Source organism: Ammospiza caudacuta, chromosome 1 (assembly GCF_027887145.1).
Source record: "Ammospiza caudacuta isolate bAmmCau1 chromosome 1, bAmmCau1.pri, whole genome shotgun sequence".
NCBI classification, from domain to species: domain Eukaryota; kingdom Metazoa; phylum Chordata; class Aves; order Passeriformes; family Passerellidae; genus Ammospiza; species Ammospiza caudacuta.
Window position 1 is genome coordinate 156,538,760 of NC_080593.1, and position 21,090 is coordinate 156,559,849.

The window sequence follows — 21,090 nt, forward strand, 5'->3', positions numbered from 1 at the left end:
AATGATGGATGGCCAGGCTCAGCTCTGACACTTCACCTTCAGTTGTCAATTCGTGGTTGGTGATTTGGGCTGGTTTTAGCCCAATTCAGCACCCAAATTAGAACAAAAACCCTCTCAGTGCAGCCCTGATAGCCACAAATGGGGCATTGTCCCTTGGCCACATTCCAGGCAAAGCATCCTGTCAGATCCTGCAGTTCAGGGAGACCTTAAAGGTTGGAAGCTGGGAGGTTCAAGAGTGAAGGGCAGGCCCTGTCCCTGAGGACAGTCCCAGGTTCCAGTCCAGGCTGGGGTTGACCTCCTGAAGCAGCTCTGGAGAAGGACATGAGGGTGCTGGTGAGTGACCCATGGAACTGGCTTGATGTCCTGGGGCCAGGAAGGATCCAGGGGGGCATCAGGAGGTGCGGGGCCAGGAGGTGAGAGAGTGTTTGTGCCCCTCTGCCCTGTCTAGGGCGGTACATCCAGAATGCTGTGTCCAGCTTTGTCCAGTGCTGTGTCCAACTCTGGGCTGCTCTGGACCCAATTCCGTGCTCAGGGATGACATTGCCTGAGCTGGGAGGGGGGCCCAGGCTCCCACTCTGGGTCCTTCCAGCCTCACCCATTCTGGGATTTTGGGATTCGGGCAGTTGTGGTTCAGGAATTGTCCACCGGAGGGCAGAAGCGAGCGCAGGAAATCAGCGGCACAGTGCATGCGCCGCTTCCAGCTGCAGTTCCAGGTGCCAACAGCAGGCGGCAGCACAAGCTGCTGGTGCTGCTGAGCGCCTGCCCCGCCCCATCCCAGCCCCGGGGGCTCTGCAATAGTTTGGGATGGAGCGCCCTGACGTATTGACCCCACTCTTTACTGCATCCCCTGGATCCCTCCTGGTCCCAGGCCACATGGCCAGCTCCACTGGTCACCCACCAACATCCTCAGGTCCTGCTCCACAGCTGCTCCAGCAGGTCAACCCCAGCTAGAGATGTCAGTGGGGACTGCCTCCTCTCAGACAGAGATTCCTCTCCCCTCTTCCTGCTTCAAATGAAATGTGTGTGAGGTTTCTCCCTCAGGAAGTGGATGCTCCCCAAAGATCCTCCTCGAGGCTGAGAGAAAGAGACATTCCCATGAGGGTTGTTGTGGGGAGTGACACTGAGCCCTGCATAAGAATTGTCAGTTTTTTGCTGGCTTTGTCAGAATTGTTTAATGGCATTGTTTTGATAGAATATTTTAATAGAATTGCTTTGCAAAATGGTATTGGTACCCACGGTGGCTGTGGTAGCCTTGAGGCTAAAGGATTCTAGATGATCATGGTGGTCACAGTGGCCTTGGTGGTTATAGTGACCATGGAGGCCAGAGTGGCTGTGGTGGCCGCAGTGCCACAGTGACAATGACCACAGTGACCTCATGGTGGCAATAGTGGCCAAGGTGGCCATAGTGGCAGTGGTGGCCTTGGCCTTGTTTCTCTAGGGGTCATGGTGGTCTTGGTGATCATGGTGACCACAGTGTTGACAGTGATCTTGGTGATCATAGTGGCCACGGTTGCCGCAGTGACCACATTGACCTTGGAGCCCGTGGTGGTTTCATGGCTCAGAGGATCCCAGTGGCTACTGCCAGGGCTGTGGTGGCCAGGAGGAGTCCTCCAAGTTGGAAGGAAGCCCTGGGGATGCTCTCACACATCAAAACTATGATCAATAACTTATCACCCTCTATCACAAATCCTCTTCTGAACCATAGTTGCTAACGTCCTCATCCTAACCTGAGTGGGCAGCCAACCAGTAGAACACCCATTCATCATTATCGGCCAGCAGCCTCATTCACCTACTTCACAATCTTTCTAGTTTTATTCCCCCTTGTGGCCGCCCTAGAAAACAAACTACTCACATTCCAATTAACTCTAACAATTTATAAAAACATTGGTCTTGTAAGCCAAAGATTGAAGAATAAACCCCTTCCTAGAGTAACCCTAATGTTACCCCACTACTTCAGGAAAAAGGACTCAAACCTTCATCTCCAATTCCCAAAGCTGGCATTTTAAGCCAAACTACATCCTGACCCCTCCGCTAAACAGCCCAATTGCCCCTCGAGATAACCCACACACAAGCTCCCAGCACCACAAACAAAGTCAACAACAACCCTCACCCCCCAATTAAAAACAATCCCACCCCTCTGAATAAACAGAGCCACCCCACTAAAATCCAACCAAATACACAACAGACTCCCATTATTCACCGTCCCTTTGTCCACTAATAGTCCCAACACATCCCCAATAGCAAGCCCCACCACAACAACCAAACCTATCCAAAAACTGAAACCAACAACCCCACAACCAGCTCAAACTTCAGGATAACAACACTGAATTAACCAACACCACAAACATCCCCCCTCAATAAACCATAACAAGCACCAAAGATACCAAAGAAACCCCCAAATTCACTAATTAACCCCACCCTGCAACAGCCGCTACAACCAACCCTAACACACCATAAGAAGGAGATGGATTAGACACAACCGCCAAACCCCCTAAAACAAAACATGGTGGCCAGAGTGTCTGTGGTGGCCTCAGTGCCATGGTGACAATGGTGGCCACAGTGACCTCATGGCAGCAACAGCTGCCAAGGTGGCCAGAGTGGCAGTGGTGGCCTTGGTAGCCTTGGTGGTCTTGTTTCTCTAGGGGTCATGGTGGTGTTGGTGATCGTGGTGGCCACAGTGTCCTTGGAGGCCGTGGTGGTCTCAAGGCTCAGAGAATCCCGGTGGCCACTGCCAAGGCAGTGGTAGCCAGGATGAGTCCTCCAAAGTTGAAGGGAGCCCTGGGCATGCTGCCACCTGGGGAACAAAGAGAGGGACATCAGGGGGATCATGGGGGAGTGAGGGGGTGGGGGAGGACCATAATGAGGGATTAGGGGTGACAGGAGAGATGGGGGCCATGAGGTGACAGGTGACAAGCTACCGGCACCAAGGAGGTCAGGGGAGTCATGGTGGGCTTAGGGATGACAGGGGTAAGGGAAGTCAGGGGATGCTGTGGGTGGTGACAGGGGGTGTCAGGGTGTTTAGTGTGTTTTCTTTATCTGTCATGTTCACTGTTTAATTTCTGGTTCTGTAATCCCTCTGTATTTTCCTCCCCCTGTCTTTAGAGTGACATAGACTTGCTTTTTCATCATTATTCAGTTTAGTTAAGTACCTAGCAAAAACTAACAGTAAGTTTAGGACTGTCTTTTGTCCTTGGGTGTGTGTGGCAGCCATCTCGACATCTTCATCCCCTTTGGGGGAGGCACAGGATCGGAATGGGGACATCCCTGTCTCTGTTTCTCTCCCTGTTGTCTCCTGGCTGGGGTTTCCCTGTCCCCTCCTAGATGTGGGGATCCCCATCCTGGTGCCCTGTCATGGGTGTTCCTGTCCCTGTGTCCACAATGGGTGTCCCCAAACTTGGTGTCCCCAGCACGGGGTGTTCCTGTCCTCAAACTCTCAGTGAGTGTCCCCACCCCCTGTGCCCCTGTCACGGGTGTCCCCTGTCCACAGTGGGACTCCCCAGCACTGGGTGTCACAGTCCCCCCACCCCCTGTGAGTGTCCCCAGCACTGGGTGTCCCTGTCCTTTTTCCCAGCAGTGGGTGCTCCTATTCCCACAAACACAGTGTCCCTGTCCCCCATTCCCAGTGAGTGTCATTGTCCCTGTGCCTTCTTATGGGCCACAGTGGGTGTCCCCATCACCCCAGGCTGTCACCTGTGGTGTCGCCGTTCACCCACTCGCAGTTGTATTTGCTGGTGAGATTTTTGGTGCGCAGATGAATCCTCGTCCTGTCTACTTCCTGCCAGACTTCAGTGACCTCGAAGCTCTCAAAGGGTGAGATCAGCACCTTCTTCTCGTCAGGATACTTGGAGAATTCCTTGATTCCCACCCCGTTGCACGTGTGCACCTGGAACACCGTGGCATTCCCAAATATCTTGTCTGTTGTTTCACTCTCTGACGCCGACATGAATTGACCGAAACGGACGATGTCACCGGGCTTTCCCTTGAACTGGTACCTGCTCACCCCCCAGTATATGACGTGACACTGTGGTCCTCTAATGACCCTCAGTGTCGTCCAGGCCTGGGTCAGCAGGAAATGCAGTGTTTTGAAGTGGAAATTGTCCCGGTATTCCTGGCGAGAGCGCCCGGCTCTACGCACGGCTGCGTTGAACTCTCTGTAGAGGTCATCCATTGTGAAGGCCATGATGGCGATGGCCTGGACTGGAGATGACAGAGGGGACAGGGGGCACCCCCGACTCTGCCACTCCGCTGTGGCCTTAGTCCAGGTCCGGGCAAAGAGAAGGTTCTTCTGAAACTCGGAGCTGTTGAGGGCCGGCAACTTTGCATTCATGGCAGGGACACAGTCCTTGTACTGGTCATCGAAGGAGTCCCAGGCCATGTCCAGGGTCACCACCTCAACAGCTGTGGTGGCCATGGCCATTGCCAGCAGTGCCAGGGTCTGAGCCAGGACAGCCATAGAGTGGAGAGGCCACAGGGACCAGGGTGGAACACTGGGGGACACAGAGGGGACACAGAGGAGACAAAGGGAGGGTTCCTTAGTGAGGGACTGGGGAGGGAAGTGGGGTCAACCCAGGGGGAAGGGAGACACTGCTGGCCAGCAGACCCCTGGGCATGTCTGGGGTCCCTGATCCCCAATCCCGTGGTTACTTATGCCTCCCCAATGTCCCCCAGACCCAGGGACACTCATTCCAATCCCACAGTACCATGTCCTCCTGGCCCCCCAGAAGCCCAATCCTACTCCCATGACTACAAGTCCCCTCAGCCCCAGCAGGACCCAAATCGTGGGGTCACTCCCTGAGACCCCCAGTGTCCCCCTCGGCTGGTCCCCAGACCCCAATCCCACTCCCATTCCCCAATTTCTTCAGTGTCACCCGAGAACATCAACCCAAATCCAGGCATCACTCCCTGCCCACACAGTGTCTCCCAGCTCCCCCCATGACCCCAATCCCTCTCCCACCATCCTGTGTCCCCCCTCATTTTCCCCCAGAGCCCCCCATTACCCCAATCCCAGACCTGTGACTCCCCAGTGTCCCCCCATGTGCGCAATCCCAATTGCTCAGTCCCACGTCCCCCCCAAGTGTCCCCAGGTGTCCCCTCAGCCCTGATACCAAAATCAGCCGGAGTGAACTCCCCGATGGAATTGCAGGTATCAAAAAGCTGGAATTCTTGATCAGCTCAGACTCACAGTGGATCTCTGCTGGTCCTGCAGGTCACGGGGGACTTTGCCACAGGGTCTTCATCCACCACAATTGCAAATGTTCGTTATAATGTGTCCCTCACCAAGTACAGAAACAGCAACTTTCCTAGCAATAATTTGCATGGCTCCACCTCTTTCTTGAATTCCTTTTATGGTCCTGGAGAGTCCTAAAAATGAGTTTTCTCAGTGTGGTTTTCACTGAGTGCCCCAATATGCCAGATGATCTCATCTTGATCTTTAATTTTCGGCAGGCACTGTTGCTCCTTCTGTGTTACAGAATTTGTCAAAAACCTTTCATTGTAGTGCCCTTTATCTCTTTCTCCACATTATAACATTCTCCCATTATAAGATGAGGTTCCTTTGCTCATCTGTGTACACACTTCTACATCAGTTTTTTTTTTTTTTGCTACTTCTTCTTTACGCCCTATGCAGCACTTTCAGGAGAACTGAAACTTTCTTTTCTCTCTCTTATTGCTCAGCCTCCATGACCCCAATCCCACAGTCCCATGTTCCTCCAGTTCTTCCCAGTCCCACTTCCCACTGCTCACTGAGTTGCTGTCACACCTCAGACACCAATTGGGGTTCCCTATCAGATGACATCCCTGTAGGCACCTTGAACTTGGGGATGATTTCTTGGGGCAGTGTCTGGGTGACTTTCCTGGCCTCGTTGTTGTGGCAGGAGAAGTTTTGGACGTCCAAAAAAGGGATGCACCAACACCAGGAGATACCTGAGCCCATGTTGGTGTGGTAGCTCAGAAAATCCATCTGCCAGTAATCTCCAGGAGTGTTTCCTCTTTCAGTGATGCCTGGAGGTGATGGTTTGGAATTCAAAGGAACCTCTCATGCAGTTTTAATGCAAGTCTATTTCCCACAGGGATTTGTCAATCCCCAAGCTGGTGTGCCCCATATTGTATTACAGCCACTTCTTTGGGCAGCTCAGCTCAGCTCAGTCACCCAGGCATTCCCCCAAGAGATCATCCCCAGGCTGAAGGTGCCTAAAGGGATGTCTGTTGAGGGATTGTTGCAGGAAAATGGACACTGTGCCCAATCCAGCCTTTAAGGGGTCTGAGTAGAACTTCACAGTGTCTCCGATAGCCCAAAAACAGGAAGAGGCTACTCAGGAGAAAAACAAGTCCAGGATGTGAGGCGCGCTAAGAAGACGGAGCAAAAAACCACAGCAGACTGCCTGAAGGCAAAACAATAAACCACAGTGAGATGCATGAAGAAAGAAGACTAACCAATCAGCTGAAGGCTTGAGACGCGTGCACAGATTGGCTGAACCAATCATGGATTAGCTTGAGGTGCGTGAACAGTAGAACAAAGCATAAATACAGTTTGTTCTTGTAATAAATTTGACTTCACTTGATCATATTGATCATGGCGTGATGTCCCATTGCTGATCCTCTGCTGATGTCATCTGATAAAGGACCCCAACTGGTATCTGAGGTGTGACTGCAACTCAGTGAGCAGTGGGGAGTGGGACTGGGGGCAAGGGGGGACATGGGATGGTGGGATTGGGGTCGTGGAGAGAGAATAGAAAGTTTTAGATGCCTTAATGGTGCTGGATAGAGCTCAAAGATGAACGGACAAAAACCAAAAAAGGATGCAGAAGTGTGGACATAGCAGGGCAAAGGTTGCTGGAACCTGTGGAGAAACAGATAAAGGGAACTCCACTGAGTGGTTTTTTGGCAAGTTCTGTAACACAGAAGGAGCAGCGCCTGCCCAAAGCAAAATTTTGAGGCAAGGTGATCTGGGATATTGGGGCACTCAGTGAAAACCACACTGAGAAAACCCCTTTTTTATTATTCTCCAGCACAATAAAAATTCTTTCTTAGAAGAGGCAGAGCCATGCAGATTATTTACGGGAAAAATGCTGGTTTCTATATTAGATAAAGGACACAATTTCAGGTATATTTATAATTATGATGGATACATACTCCATGGTAAGGTCCTCCCTGACCTGCAGGACCAGGAGAGCTCCCCTGTGAGTCCAAGCTGGGAAATAATTCTGGCTTTCTGATACCTCCGGTTCCATCAGGGAGCTTCACTCCGGCTGGATTTGGTGTCAAGGACTGGGGACCCTTGGGGAGGAACATGGGACTGAGGGATTGGGGTCTGGTGTGGCCCTGGGGGTGTCACAGGACAGGGACTGGGGTCCCTGGGGCTGTCCATGGGCCAGTGATGGGAGACACAGGACCATGGGAGTGGCAGTGGGGTACTGGGAGACACTTGGGGGGCACGTGGGACTGGATCAGGGTCCAGGGGTCACCAGGGTGGTCAAGGGACTGAGAGTGAGTTTTAGGTAAGGGGAGAAGGGGACAGGGACAAGTGGGACCCATTGGGGACCCTAAACCTTGGGCCAGGGTCCTGGGGCACATGGGGTCACTGGGAGGGGTACAAGGGATTGGGAGAGGGATTGGGGTAATGGAGGCACTGGGAAAGACCGGGAGGGGGGGCCACACAGTGCTATAGGAGTGGAACTGGGAGTCTGTGGGGTCACTGGGGTTACTGGGGAGAGCATCAGGAAGTGACCCCAGGATGTGAGTCAGGGTCCTGCAGGGAGGCTGACAAGACACCTTGAGGAGGGATATAGGACTGTGGGAGTGGGATTCGGAGCTGGGGGATCTGGGGGGCACTGGGCCATCCAGGAGTGACCCCAGGATTTGGAATCAGGTTTCAAAAAATGTGCAGGGGTCTCCTGGCCAGGGCTGCCCTCCATTCTCCCTGGGCTGATCCCACCGTCCCTCCCCAGCCACTCACCAAGGAAGCCACCCCATGTCCCACAGAGTCCCCTCTCTCTGTCCCATTAGTGTTCCCTCAGCATCCCCAGTGTCCTCCTTGTGTCATACAGTCTGTATTTTGTGTCCCCTCAATTTCCCGCAGTGTCCCACGCTGGTGCCTGTGGCCTCTCTTCTCCATGCCCCCCCGGCTCACACCCCGGCACTGCTGGCAATGGCCATGGCCATGGCGGACATGGCTGAGTACAGGGGAAATGGGCCTTGTTATGGCCCCCTCTGACACCACACCCTCAGGGTCCCCCACCACCTCTGTCCCTCCTGCCATGGCCCTCCTGATGCCCCCCTGACCCTCCCACTCCATGATCTCCCTGACCCCTCTCTTTGTCCCCACAGGTGGGAGCCTCCCCAGGAACTCCCCCCACCTTGGGGGTCTTCTCCTGGCCACTGTGGCCATGGCAGTGGCCATTGGAACCCTCTAAGCCACGAGGTCAGAAAGGTCACTGTGGTCTTGGGGGCCACTGTGGTCACCATGGTCACAAAGGCCACCAGGACCCCCAGAGAAATGAGGCCACCAAGGCTACTGAGGCCATTATGGCCACTCTGGTCACTTTGTCGACTGTGACCACTGTGGGCATGATTGCCACCGTAGCCACCATGGTCACTGTAACAAGGCGTCCATCCAGGGGAAGGCCCTCCGAGAGCTGCCCAGCAAGGGAGCAATGCCAGGGCAGCAGGACCGGCATGAGGGGGGCTGCCTCACCTGATGCATCAATAAATTGCCACTTGCTCATCTGCTGTATAAAATATGTATCAAAAACTTGATCCTTGCTCTCCTGGCATATCAAATGTTTATCAGAAATTTGATCCTTGCTTGCCTGGTGTATTAAAAGTTTAACAAAATTTGCTGCTGGCTCGCCTGTATCCACTACAGGTCCTTTAATCCCTTTCCTGCAGGTCACCTCATTACCTAAAATAAAGCTGTCCCTGGAATTTTTGGTAGAGGCAACTTAAAGCTTTATTTTTTAAACTTTGATCTTCAAAGAGGTGCTGGAGAAATGTTCCTCCCTTTTTTCTGAAATGGGAAATGTTTCGCTTTTTCACTGCAGATTCTCAGAATGGACCTGGAGGATCTGGAGCATGTCCAAGGAAGGGATAGAGGACCAGGAAGGGTCTAGAGCACCAGGAAGGGCTGAGAAAGCTGGTGAGAGCTGCTCAGTGCAATTGAAAAAGGATGAATAATTAGTTTGGAACCTGTTCCAAAGTTTCTGATTTGTGATAACACTTCAGAAGAAGCATTGGGAGGAAACAAATAAAAACAAACAGAATGAAGAAGGATGAAAAATAAAATAGAGAAACGGGGACGGCGGTAACACCATCCATTTATTGCTGAAAAAAACCTTGATGTTTCGCTCAGGAAACTCTTTTTTCTTTCAAATCAGGGGTTTTCGTTCTGCACTTGCTCATCTCCTGGAACTGGCCATGCAGTTGTAGTTTGGAAAATGTCCACCGGAGGGCAGCAGCGAGCGCGGGAAATCAGCGACCCTGCGCTGCTCCCAGCTGCAGTTCCAGGTGCCAACAGCAGGCGGCAGCACGAGCTGCTGCTGCTGCCGAGCGCCCGCCCCGCCCCATCCCGGCCCCAGGGGGCTCTGCAATGGTTTGGGATGGAGGGACCCTGGTGTATTGCCCCCACTCTTTCCAACATCCCCAGATCCCTCCTGGCCCCAGGCCACATGGCCAGCTGCACTGGTCACCCACCAGCATCCTCAGGTCCTTCTCCACAGGTGCTCCTGCAGGTCCCACCCAGCCTGGAGTGGCACTGGGGACTGTCCCTACCCAGGGGTAGGATCTGCCCTTGCCTTCTTGAACCTCCCAATTTCAAGCCTTAAGGCCCTCTGAACTGGAGGCTGTGACAGGATGCTCCATCTGGAATGCGGCCAAGGGACAATGCCCCATTTGTGGCCGTCAGGGCTGCATTGAGGGAGGTGCTGATTTTGGTGCTGAATTGGGCTAAAACCAGCCCAAATCACCAACCCAGAATTGATAACTAAGGCTGAAGCACCAGAGCTGGGCCTGGCCATCCATCAGCTGACTGTGGGAGTGTGCAGTCCCCTCTCAGACAGAGATTCCTCTCCCCACTTCCTGCTTAAAATGAAATATGTGTGACATTCCTCCCTCGGGAAGGGGATGCTCCCAAAGGATCCTCCTCAAGGCAGAGAGAAAGAGACATTCCCATAAGTGCTGGTGTGGGGAGTGACATTGAGCCTTGCCTAGGAATTGTCAGATTTTTGCTTGCTTTATCAGAATTCTTTAATGGCATTGTTTTGATTGAATATTGTAATAGAATGTCTTTGCAAAATGATATTGGTAGCCATGGTGGTTGTGGTTGCCTTACGGCTGAGAGATTCTAGGTGATCATGGTGGCCACAGTGGCCTTGGTGGTTATAGTGACCATGGAGGCCAGAGTGGCTGTGGTGGCCGCAGTGCCACAGTGATAATGACCACAATGACCTCATGGTGGCAATAGTGGCCAAGGTGGCCATAGTGGCAGTGGTGGCCTTGGTAGCCTTGGTGGTGTTGTTTCTCTAGGGGCCCTGGTAGCACTGGTGATCAGGGTGGCCACAGTGACCTTGGTGATCATGGTGGCCACGGTTGCCACAGTGACCACATTGACCTTGGAGCCCGTGGTGGTTTCATGGCTCAGAGGATCCCAGTGGCTACTGCCAGGGCTGTGGTGGCCAGGAGGAGTCCTCCAAGTTGGAAGGAAGCCCTGGGGATGCTCTCACACATCAAAACTATGATCAATAACTTATCACCCTCTATCACAAATCATATTCTGAACCCTAGTTGCTAACATCCTCATCCTAACCTGAGTGGGCAGCCAACCAGTAGAACACCCACTCATCATTATCGGCCCACAGCCTCATTCACCTACTTCACAATCTTTCTAGTTTTATTCCCCCTTGTGGCCGCCCTAGAAAACAAGCTACTCACACTCCAATTAACTCTAGCAATTTATAAAAACATTGGACTTGTAAGCCAAAGATTGAAGAATAAACCCCTTCCTAGAGTAACCCTAATGTTACCCCACTACTTCAGGAAAAAGGACTCAAACCTTCATCTCCACTTCCCAAAGCTGGCATTTTAAGCCAAACTACATCCTGACCCCTCCGCTAAACAGCCCAATTGCCCCTCGAGATAACCCACACAAGCTCCCAGCACCACAAACAAAGTCAACAACAACCCTCACCCCCCAATTAAAAACAATCCCACCCCTCTGAATAAACAGAGCCACCCCACTAAAATCCAACCAAATACACAACAGACCCCCATTATTCACCATCCCTTTGTCCACTAATAGTCCCAACACATCCCCAATAGCAAGCCCCACCACAACAACCAAACCTATCCAAAAACTGAAACCAACAACCCCACAACCAGCCCGAACTTCAGGATAACAACACTGAATAAACCAACACAACCAACATCCCCCCTCAATAAACCATAACAAGCACCAAAGATACCAAAGAAACCCCCAAATTCACTAATTAACCCCACCCTGCAACAGCCGCTACAACCGACCCTAACACCCCATAATAAGGAGATGGATTAGACACAACCGCCAACCCCCCTAAAACAAAACATGGTGGCCAGAGTGTCTGTGGTGGCCTCAGTGCCACAGTGACAATGGTGGCCACAGTGACCTCATGGCGGCAACAGCTGCCAAGGTGGCCAGAGTGGCAGTGGTGGCCTTGGTAGCCAATGGTGGTCTTGTTTCTCTAGGGGTCATGGTGGTCTTGGTGATCAAGGTGGCCACTTGGAGTGATCTTGGAGGCCGTGGTGGTCTCAAGGCTCAGAGGATCCCGGTGGCCACTGCCAGGGCTGTGGTGGCCAGGATGAGTCCTCCAAAGTTGAAGGGAGCCCTGGGCGTGCTGCCACCTGGGGAACAAAGAGAGGGACATCAGGGGGATCATGGGGGAGTGAGGGGGTGGGGGAGGACCATAATGAGGGATTAGGGGTGACAGGAGAGATGGGGGCCATGAGGTGACAGGTGACAAGCTACCGGCACCAGGGAGGTCAGGGGAGTCATGGTGGGCTTAGGGATGACAGGGGTAGGGGAAGTCAGGGGATGCTGTGGGTGGTGACAGGGGGTGTCAGGGTGTTGTAGTGTGTTTTCTTTATCTGTCATGTTCACTGTTTAATTTCTGGTTCTGTAATCCCTCTGTATTTTCCTCCCCCTGTCTTTAGAGTGACATAGACTTGCTTTTTCATCATTATTCAGTTTAGTTAAGTACCTAGCAAAAACTAACAGTAAGTTTAGGACTGTCTTTTGTCCTTGGGTGTGTGTGGCAGCCATCTCGACATCTTCATCCCCTCTGGTGGGGAGGCACAGGATCAGAATGGGGACATCCCTGTCTCTGTTTCTCTCCCTGTTGTCTCCTGGCTGGGGTTTCCCTGTCCCCTCCTAGATGTGGGGATCCCCATCCTGGTGCCCTGTCATGGGTGTTCATGTCCCTGTGTCCACAATGGGTGTCCCCAAACTTGGTGTCCCCAGCACGGGGTGTTCCTGTCCTCAAACTCTCAGTGAGTGTCCCCACCCCCTGTGCCCTGTCATGGGTGTCCCCTGTCCACAGTGGGACTCCCCAGCACTGGGTGTCACAGTCCCCCCAACCCCTGTGAGTGTCCCCAGCACTGGGTATCCCTGTCCTTGTTCCCAGCAGTGGGTGCTCCTATTCCCACAAACACAGTGTCCCTGTCCCCCATTCCCAGTGAGTGTCATTGTCCCTGTGCCTTCTTATGGGCCACAGTGGGTGTCCCCATCGCCCCAGGCTGTCACCTGTGGTGTCGCCGTTCACCCACTCGCAGTTGTATTTGCTGGTGAGATTTTTGGTGCGCAGATGAATCCTCGTCCTGTCTACTTCCTGCCAGACTTCAGTGACCTCGAAGCTCTCAAAGGGTGAGATCAGCACCTTCTTCTCGTCAGGATACTTGGAGAATTCCTTGATTCCCACCCCGTTGCACGTGTGCACCTGGAACACCGTGGCATTCCCAAATATCTTGTCTGTTGTTTCACTCTCTGACGCCGACATGAATTGACCGAAACGGACGATGTCACCGGGCTTTCCCTTGAACTGGTACCTGCTCACCCCCCAGTATATGACGTGACACTGTGGTCCTCTAATGACCCTCAGTGTCGTCCAGGCCTGGGTCAGCAGGAAATGCAGTGTTTTGAAGTGGAAATTGTCCCGGTATTCCTGGCGAGAGCGCCCGGCTCTACGCACAGCTGCGTTGAACTCTCTGTAGAGGTCATCCATTGTGAAGGCCATGATGGCGATGGCCTGGACTGGAGATGACAGAGGGGACAGGGGGCACCCCCGACTCTGCCACTCCGCTGTGGCCTTAGTCCAGGTCCGGGCAAAGAGAAGGTTCTTCTGAAACTCGGAGCTGTTGAGGGCCGGCAACTTTGCATTCATGGCAGGGACACAGTCCTTGTACTGGTCATCGAAGGAGTCCCAGGCCATGTCCAGGGTCACCACCTCAACAGCTGTGGTGGCCATGGCCATTGCCAGCAGTGCCAGGGTCTGAGCCAGGACAGCCATAGAGTGGAGAGGCCACAGGGACCAGGGTGGAACACTGGGGGACACAGAGGGGACACAGAGGAGACAAAGGGAGGGTTCCTTAGTGAGGGACTGGGGAGGGAAGTGGGGTCAACCCAGGGGGAAGGGAGACACTGCTGGCCAGCAGACCCCTGGGCATGTCTGGGGTCCCTGATCCCCAATCCCGTGGTTACTTATGCCTCCCCAATGTCCCCCAGACCCAGGGACGCTCATTCCAATCCCACAGTACCATGTCCTCCTGGCCCCCCAGAAGCCCAATCCTACTCCCATGACTACAAGTCCCCTCAGCCCCAGCAGGACCCAAATCGTGGGGTCACTCCCTGAGACCCCCAGTGTCCCCCTCGGCTGGTCCCCAGACCCCAATCCCACTCCCATTCCCCAATTTCTTCAGTGTCACCCGAGAACATCAACCCAAATCCAGGCATCACTCCCTGCCCACACAGTGTCTCCCAGCTCCCCCCATGACCCCAATCCCTCTCCCACCATCCTGTGTCCCCCCTCATTTTCCCCCAGAGCCCCCCATTACCCCAATCCCAGACTTGTGACTCCCCAGTGTCCCCCCATGTGCGCAATCCCAATTGCTCAGTCCCATGTCCCCCCCAAGTGTCCCCAGGTGTCCCCTCAGCCCTGATACCAAAATCAGCCGGAGTGAACTCCCCGATGGAATTGCAGGTATCAAAAAGCTGGAATTCTTGATCAGCTCAGACTCACAGTGGATCTCTGCTGGTCCTGCAGGTCACGGGGGACTTTGCCACAGGGTCTTCATCCACCACAATTGCAAATGTTCGTTATAATGTGTCCCTCACCAAGTACAGAAACAGCAACTTTCCTAGCAATAATTTGCATGGCTCCACCTCTTTCTTGAATTCCTTTTATGGTCCTGGAGAGTCCTAAAAATGAGTTTTCTCAGTGTGGTTTTCACTGAGTGCCCCAATATGCCAGATGATCTCATCTTGATCTTTAATTTTCGGCAGGCACTGTTGCTCCTTCTGTGTTACAGAATTTGTCAAAAACCTTTCATTGTAGTGCCCTTTATCTCTTTCTCCACATTATAACATTCTCCCATTATAAGATGAGGTTCCTTTGCTCATCTGTGTACACACTTCTACATCAGTTTTTTTTTTTTTTTGCTACTTCTTCTTTACGCCCTATGCAGCACTTTCAGGAGAACTGAAACTTTCTTTTCTCTCTCTTATTGCTCAGCCTCCATGACCCCAATCCCACAGTCCCATGTTCCTCCAGTTCTTCCCAGTCCCACTTCCCACTGCTCACTGAGTTGCTGTCACACCTCAGACACCAATTGGGGTTCCCTATCAGATGACATCCCTGTAGGCACCTTGAACTTGGGGATGATTTCTTGGGGCAGTGTCTGGGTGACTTTCCTGGCCTCGTTGTTGTGGCAGGAGAAGTTTTGGACGTCCAAAAAAGGGATGCACCAACACCAGGAGATACCTGAGCCCATGTTGGTGTGGTAGCTCAGAAAATACATCTGCCAGTAATCTCCAGGAGTGTTTCCTCTTTCAGTGATGCCTGGAGGTGATGGTTTGGAATTCAAAGGAACCTCTCATGCAGTTTTAATGCAAGTCTATTTCCCACAGGGATTTGTCAATCCCCAAGCTGGTGTGCCCCATATTGTATTACAGCCACTTCTTTGGGCAGCTCAGCTCAGCTCAGTCACCCAGGCACTGCCCCAAGAGATCATGCCCAGGCTGAAGGTGCTACAGGGATGTCTGTTGAGGGATTGTTGCAGGAAAACGGACACTGTGCCCAATCCAGCCTTTAAGGGGTCTGAGTAGAACTTCACAGTGTCTCCGATAGCTCAAAAACAGGAAGAGGCTACTCAGGAGAAAAACAAGTCCAGGATGTGAGGCGCGCTAAGAAGACGGAGCAAAAAACCACAGCAGACTGCCTGAAGGCAAAACAATAAACCACAGTGAGATGCATGAAGAAAGAAGACTAACCAATCAGCTGAAGGCTTGAGACGCGTGCACAGATAGGCTGAACCAATCATGGATTAGCTTGAGGTGCGTGAACAGTAGAACAAAGCATAAATACAGTTTGTTCTTGTAATAAATTTGACTTCACTTGATCATATTGATCATGGCGTGATGTCCCATTGCTGATCCTCTGCTGATGTCATCTGATAAAGGACCCCAGCTGGTATCTGAGCTGTGACTGCAACTCAGTGAGCAGTGGGGAGTGGGACTGGGGGCAAGGGGGGACATGGGATGGTGGGATTGGGGTCGTGGAGAGAGAATAGAAAGTTTTAGATGCCTTAATGGTGCTGGATAGAGCTCAAAGATGAACGGACAAAAACCAAAAAAGGATGTAGAAGTGTGGACATAGCAGGGCAAAGGTTGCTGGAACCTGTGGAGAAACAGATAAAGGGAACTCCACTGAGTGGTTTTTTGGCAAGTTCTGTAACACAGAAGGAGCAGCGCCTGCCCAAAGCAAAATTTTGAGGCAAGGTGATCTGGGATATTGCAGCACTCAGTGAAAACCACACTGAGAAAACCCCTTTTTTATTATTCTCCAGCACAATAAAAATTCTTTCTTAGAAGAGGCAGAGCCATGCAGATTATTTACGGGAAAAATGCTGGTTTCTATATTAGATAAAGGACACAATTTCAGGTATATTTATAATTATGATGGATACATACTCCATGGTAAGGTCCTCCCTGACCTGCAGGACCAGGAGAGCTCCCCTGTGAGTCCAAGCTGGGAAATAATTCTGGCTTTCTGATACCTCCGGTTCCATCAGGGAGCTTCACTCCGGCTGGATTTGGTGTCAAGGACTGGGGACCCTTGGGGAGGAACATGGGACTGAGGGATTGGGGTCTGGTGTGGCCCTGGGGGTGTCACAGGACAGGGACTGGGGTCCCTGGGGCTGTCCATGGGCCAGTGATGGGAGACACAGGACCATGGGAGTGGCAGTGGGGTACTGGGAGACACTTGGGGGGCACACGGGACTGGATCAGGGTCCAGGGGTCACCAGGGTGGTCAAGGGACTGAGAGTGAGTTTTAGGTAAGGGGAGAAGGGGACAGGGACAAGTGGGACCCATTGGGGACCCTAAACCTTGGGCCAGGGTCCTGGGGCACATGGGGTCACTGGGAGGGGTACAAGGGATTGGGAGAGGGATTGGGGTAATGGAGGCACTGGGAAAGACCGGGAGGGGGGGCCACACAGTGCTATAGGAGTGGAACTGGGAGTCTGTGGGGTCACTGGGGTTACTGGGGAGAGCATCAGGAAGTGACCCCAGGATGTGAGTCAGGGTCCTGCAGGGAGGCTGACAAGACACCTTGAGGAGGGATATAGGACTGTGGGAGTGGGATTCGGAGCTGGGGGGTCTGGGGGGCACTGGGCCATCCAGGAGTGACCCCAGGATTTGGAATCAGGTTTCAAAAAATGTGCAGGGGTCTCCTGGCCAGGGCTGCCCTCCATTCTCCCTGGGCTGATCCCACCGTCCCTCCCCAGCCACTCACCAAGGAAGCCACCCCATGTCCCACAGAGTCCCCTCTCTCTGTCCCATTAGTGTTCCCTCAGCATCCCCAGTGTCCTCCTTGTGTCATACAGTCTGTATTTTGTGTCCCCTCAATTTCCCGCAGTGTCCCACGCTGGTGCCTGTGGCCTCTCTTCTCCATGCCCCCCCCGGCTCACACCCTGGCACTGCTGGCAATGGCCATGGCCATGGCGGACATGGCTGAGTACAGGGGAAATGGGCCTTGTTATGGCCCCCTCTGACACTACACTCTCAGGGCCCCCCACCATCTCTGTCCCTCCCGCCATGGCCCTCCTGATGCCCCCCTGACCCTCTCATCCCATGATCCCCCTGACCCCTCTCTTTGTCCCCACAGGTGGGAGCCTCCCCAGGAACTCCCCCCACCTTGGGGGGCTTCTCCTGGCTACCGTGGCCATGGCAGTGGCCATTGGAACCCTCTAAGCCACGAGGCCAGCAAGGTCACTGTGTTCTTGGAAATCGCTGTGGAAAGCCACCAGGACGAAGGCCACCAGGACCCCCAGAGAAACAGAGGTCACCAAGACTACCGAGTACGTTACGGCCATTATGATCTCTTTCTTCATTGAGATCGCTGTGACTGATAATTTTACTAGGGTCATTTTGGCCACTTTGGTCATTATTGTCATTGCGGCCTCCGTGGTCAATGTACCAAGGCGTCGATCCAGGAAATGCCCCATCAAGAGGGAGCAATGACAGGGCAGCAGGCCCAGCATGAGGGGGCTGGAATATCCAGGACAGTGCGGGACAGCACAGACAGCAGAGATTGGGCAGCGCCTGGGGCCATTTGGGCACCTCCCGATAGAGGGGTTTGGGAGTGGCAATGTCAGGGCCACCTCCTAGCGCTCCTTGGCTGCCTTGCCTGATGTAGCATCAAATTGCTGCTTATTCACCTGGTGCATCAAAATGTATCAAAACCTTAATCCTTGCTCACCTGGTGCATCAAATGTTTATCATAAATTTGATCCTTGCTTGCATGGTGAATCAAAAGTTAACCAAAATTTGCTGCTGACTCACCTGGTGTATCTGCTACCAGCTCTTTAAACGCCTCTCCTGCAGGGTGCCTCATTTCCTAAAATAAAGCAGTTCCTGGAATTTTCATTACAGCTTTATTTTTCAAAGCTTGATCTACGAAGAGGTGCTGGAGAAATGTTCCTCCCTTTTTCCTTGTTCACTGTAGTCCCTCAGAAAGAACCTGGAGGGGCTGGAGCATGTCCAGGGAAGGGATGGAGCTGCGGAAATGTGTGGAGCACCAGGAAGGGCTGAGGGAGCTGGTGGGGGCTGCTCAGTGCAATTAAAAAAGGATGAACGATCAGTCTGGGGTCAGTTCCAAAGTTCCTGATTTGTGGTAACACTTCAGAGGAAGCATTGGGAGAAAAAAAAAAAAAAAGAAAACAGAATGAAGAAAGATGAAAAATAAAATGGAGAAATGGGGACAGAGGCAGCACCACCCATTTATTGATGGAAAAAACCCTGATGTTTCACTCAGGAAACTCTTTTTCCTTTCAAATCAGGGATTTTCCCTCTTTACCCGCTCATCCCCTGGAGTTGTGGTTCGGGAATTGTCCACAGGAGGGCAGCAGCGAGCGCGGGAAATCAGCAGCACTGCGCATGCGCTGCCCCCAGCTGCAGTTCCGGGTGCCAACAGCAGGCGGCAGCACGAGCTGCTGGCGCTGCCGAGCGCCCGCCCCATCCCGGCCCCGGGGGCTCTGCAATGGTTTGGGATGGAGCGACCTTAAAGTTCATCCGGTGCCAGCCCTGCCATGGGCAGGGACACCTTCCCCTGGGCCAGGCTGCTCCAGGACCTGCCCAGTCTGGCCTGGGACACGGCCAGGGATGAGGCAGCCAGAGCTTCTCTGGGCAGCCTGTGCCAGGGCATCACCACCATCACAGGGATAGATTCTTTCCCAATATCCCATCTTTCTCTGCCCTGTGGCACTGGGGAGCCATTCTCCCTTGTCCTGTCCCTCCATGCCCTTGTCCAAAGTCTGTCCCCAGCTCTCCTGGAGCTCCTTTAGCCAGTGGAAGAAGCTTTGGTGTTTTCATGGATACTTCTCCAGGCTGAACATTCCCAGCTGTCTCCACTGCAGAAGGGCTTCACCCCTCGAAGCACCTCCGTGGCCTCCTCTGGACTCACTTCAGCAGCTCCACATCTCCTCTGTGCTGTGGCCCAGAGCTGGCAGAGTGATCCGAGTGGGAACCTCTCAAGGGCTCAATGCCTGCCCCACTCCCACCCCAGAACCAACACCCCGCAGGGAAGCACCCGAAAGGCTCTTGGACTCTGGACTTGGCCTCTGGCAGCGTCACTGGCCCAGCAGCAGCTCCTGGCTGCAGCCCCAGTTCCTCCCCTGGCACCGTGGGCACGGGGCCAGCCAGGGCAGGAGGCAGCCCCGGGGCCAGTGGGACACAGAGCCAGTCAGGACACGGGACACCGGAACAAGGGGACAGCCAGGACAGCCCCGGGGCTGTGGGACACAGGGACAGCAAGGACAGCCCCGGGGACAGCAGGACATGGGGCCAGCCAGGACAGCCCCGGGGACAGCAGGACAAGGGGACAGCCAGAACAGGAGGCAGCCCTGGGGCCTGTGGGACATGGGGACAACCAGGGCAGCCCCGGGGACAGTAGGACATGGGGACAGCCAGGGCAGCCCCGGGGCTGTGAGACAGGGGGACACGGGGACAGCCAGAGCAGCCCCGGGGCTGTGGGACATGGGGACAACCAGGACAGGAGGCACACCCAGGGTTATGGGACACGGCGACAGCCAGGACAGCCCCGAGGCTGTGGGACAGGGGGACACGGGGACAGCCAGAGCAGCCCCGGGGCTGTGGGACATGGGGTCAACCAGGACAGGAGGCACACCCAGGGTTATGGGACACGGGGACAGCCAGGACAGCCCCAGGGCCGTGGGACACCGGGCCAGCCCCGGGGATCCTGTGTGTGACACTCACGTGGCCTCGGGGGTGGGACAGGGACAGCAGCAGCACGACAGGTGCTGGGGAGGGGCTTCCAGAAATAAACAAACCGCAGGGTGGATCCGGAGGGCAGCAGAGAGGAGAAGCTGCCAGGGCAGCTCTGCTCCGTCAGGGGCGGCCCAGAGCCAGAAAATCAGGAAGGCTCTGCTCTGGAAATCAGGGACAGGGGACAGAGAGGGACAGGAGACAGAGAGGGACAGGGAATGGAGAGGGAGCCCTGGGACAGGGACAGGGGACAGAGAGGGACAGGGGACAGGGAGGGAGCTGGGGAGCACCGGGAGAGGGACAGGGGACAGAGAGGGACAGGGGACAAAGAGGGAGCCCGGGAGAGGGACAGGGAACAGAGAGGGACAGGGGACAGAGAGGGACCTGGGGACAGAGAGGGACCTGGGCAGTCCTGGGAGAGGAACAGGGGACAGACAGGCAGCCCTGGGACAGGAAAGACTTGATCTGGACCCCCAGGAACAGAGCAGTGGGATGTGGAGTCCCAGGAACAGACAGGTGGGAGATGGATCTGGGGTGCTGCACCCCACACACTGCTCTGTGAGCTCAGAAATGCCATCAGTCCCCAACGAGCAGCACCTGCTTGCCAAGCTCCTCCCGAGCTTATCAGGAGCACAGTCTGCTCCCAGGAATTCCTGCTGCATGGATAACAAGCTCCTCCTTTAAAAAAACGGCCTTGGGAACTTATTTTTCTTGCCTGAACAACAACACAAGCGGAACATTTTCTCTGTGGAACTTCCAGAGATCTCCCGGCCTGAATTGCAGCCAAGATGGAAAACGGCCATGACCAAAGTCCACCCTCTCTCCTGTGACCTGCAAACGCTTCCTGGGAGCCTTGGAGCTCCTCTGCCCCTGGGCTGTGCCTGGCATTCCCTGGGAGAGGCCTCACCTTCGCTGAGCTGGGAGCCTGGGCTGCTCCCCCGGCCCTTGGGGCTCAGCCCTGCAGAGGAGCAGAGGCACCGACCCTTCCCTGAGCCCTTCCCTGAGCCCTTCCCGAGCTCCCAGGGCATTTCTCACAGGTGTAACCCTGTTCCTGCCCCTATGCATCCCCC

General features: G+C 54.0%; 2 protein-coding genes and 1 long non-coding RNA gene across 3 annotated transcripts; 1 reads left to right on the forward strand and 2 right to left on the reverse strand.

The window, feature by feature from the left end:
• Positions 1–2,236: 2,236 nt before the first annotated feature.
• On the reverse strand, positions 2,237–5,271 carry LOC131566807 (erythroblast NAD(P)(+)--arginine ADP-ribosyltransferase-like). Its single transcript, XM_058818221.1, has 3 exons — positions 5,183–5,271; positions 3,691–4,487; positions 2,237–2,794 (listed from the first exon to the last, which is right to left on the reverse strand). The coding sequence occupies exons 2-3, from the start codon at positions 4,451–4,453 to the stop codon at positions 2,709–2,711; spliced, it is 849 nt and encodes a 282-aa protein (XP_058674204.1). The 5' UTR covers positions 4,454–4,487; positions 5,183–5,271; the 3' UTR covers positions 2,237–2,708.
• Positions 5,272–11,782: 6,511 nt separating this feature from the next.
• On the reverse strand, positions 11,783–14,347 carry LOC131564233 (erythroblast NAD(P)(+)--arginine ADP-ribosyltransferase-like). Its single transcript, XM_058814619.1, has 3 exons — positions 14,259–14,347; positions 12,767–13,563; positions 11,783–11,868 (listed from the first exon to the last, which is right to left on the reverse strand). Exons 2-3 carry the CDS (start codon positions 13,527–13,529, stop codon positions 11,783–11,785), a joined length of 849 nt encoding a protein of 282 aa, XP_058670602.1. The 5' UTR covers positions 13,530–13,563; positions 14,259–14,347.
• Positions 14,348–15,634: 1,287 nt separating this feature from the next.
• LOC131567145 (uncharacterized) lies at positions 15,635–18,163 on the forward strand. Its single transcript, XR_009275627.1, has 2 exons — positions 15,635–15,732; positions 17,403–18,163. It is a non-coding gene; the product is annotated as an uncharacterized LOC131567145 (long non-coding RNA).
• Positions 18,164–21,090: the final 2,927 nt, after the last annotated feature.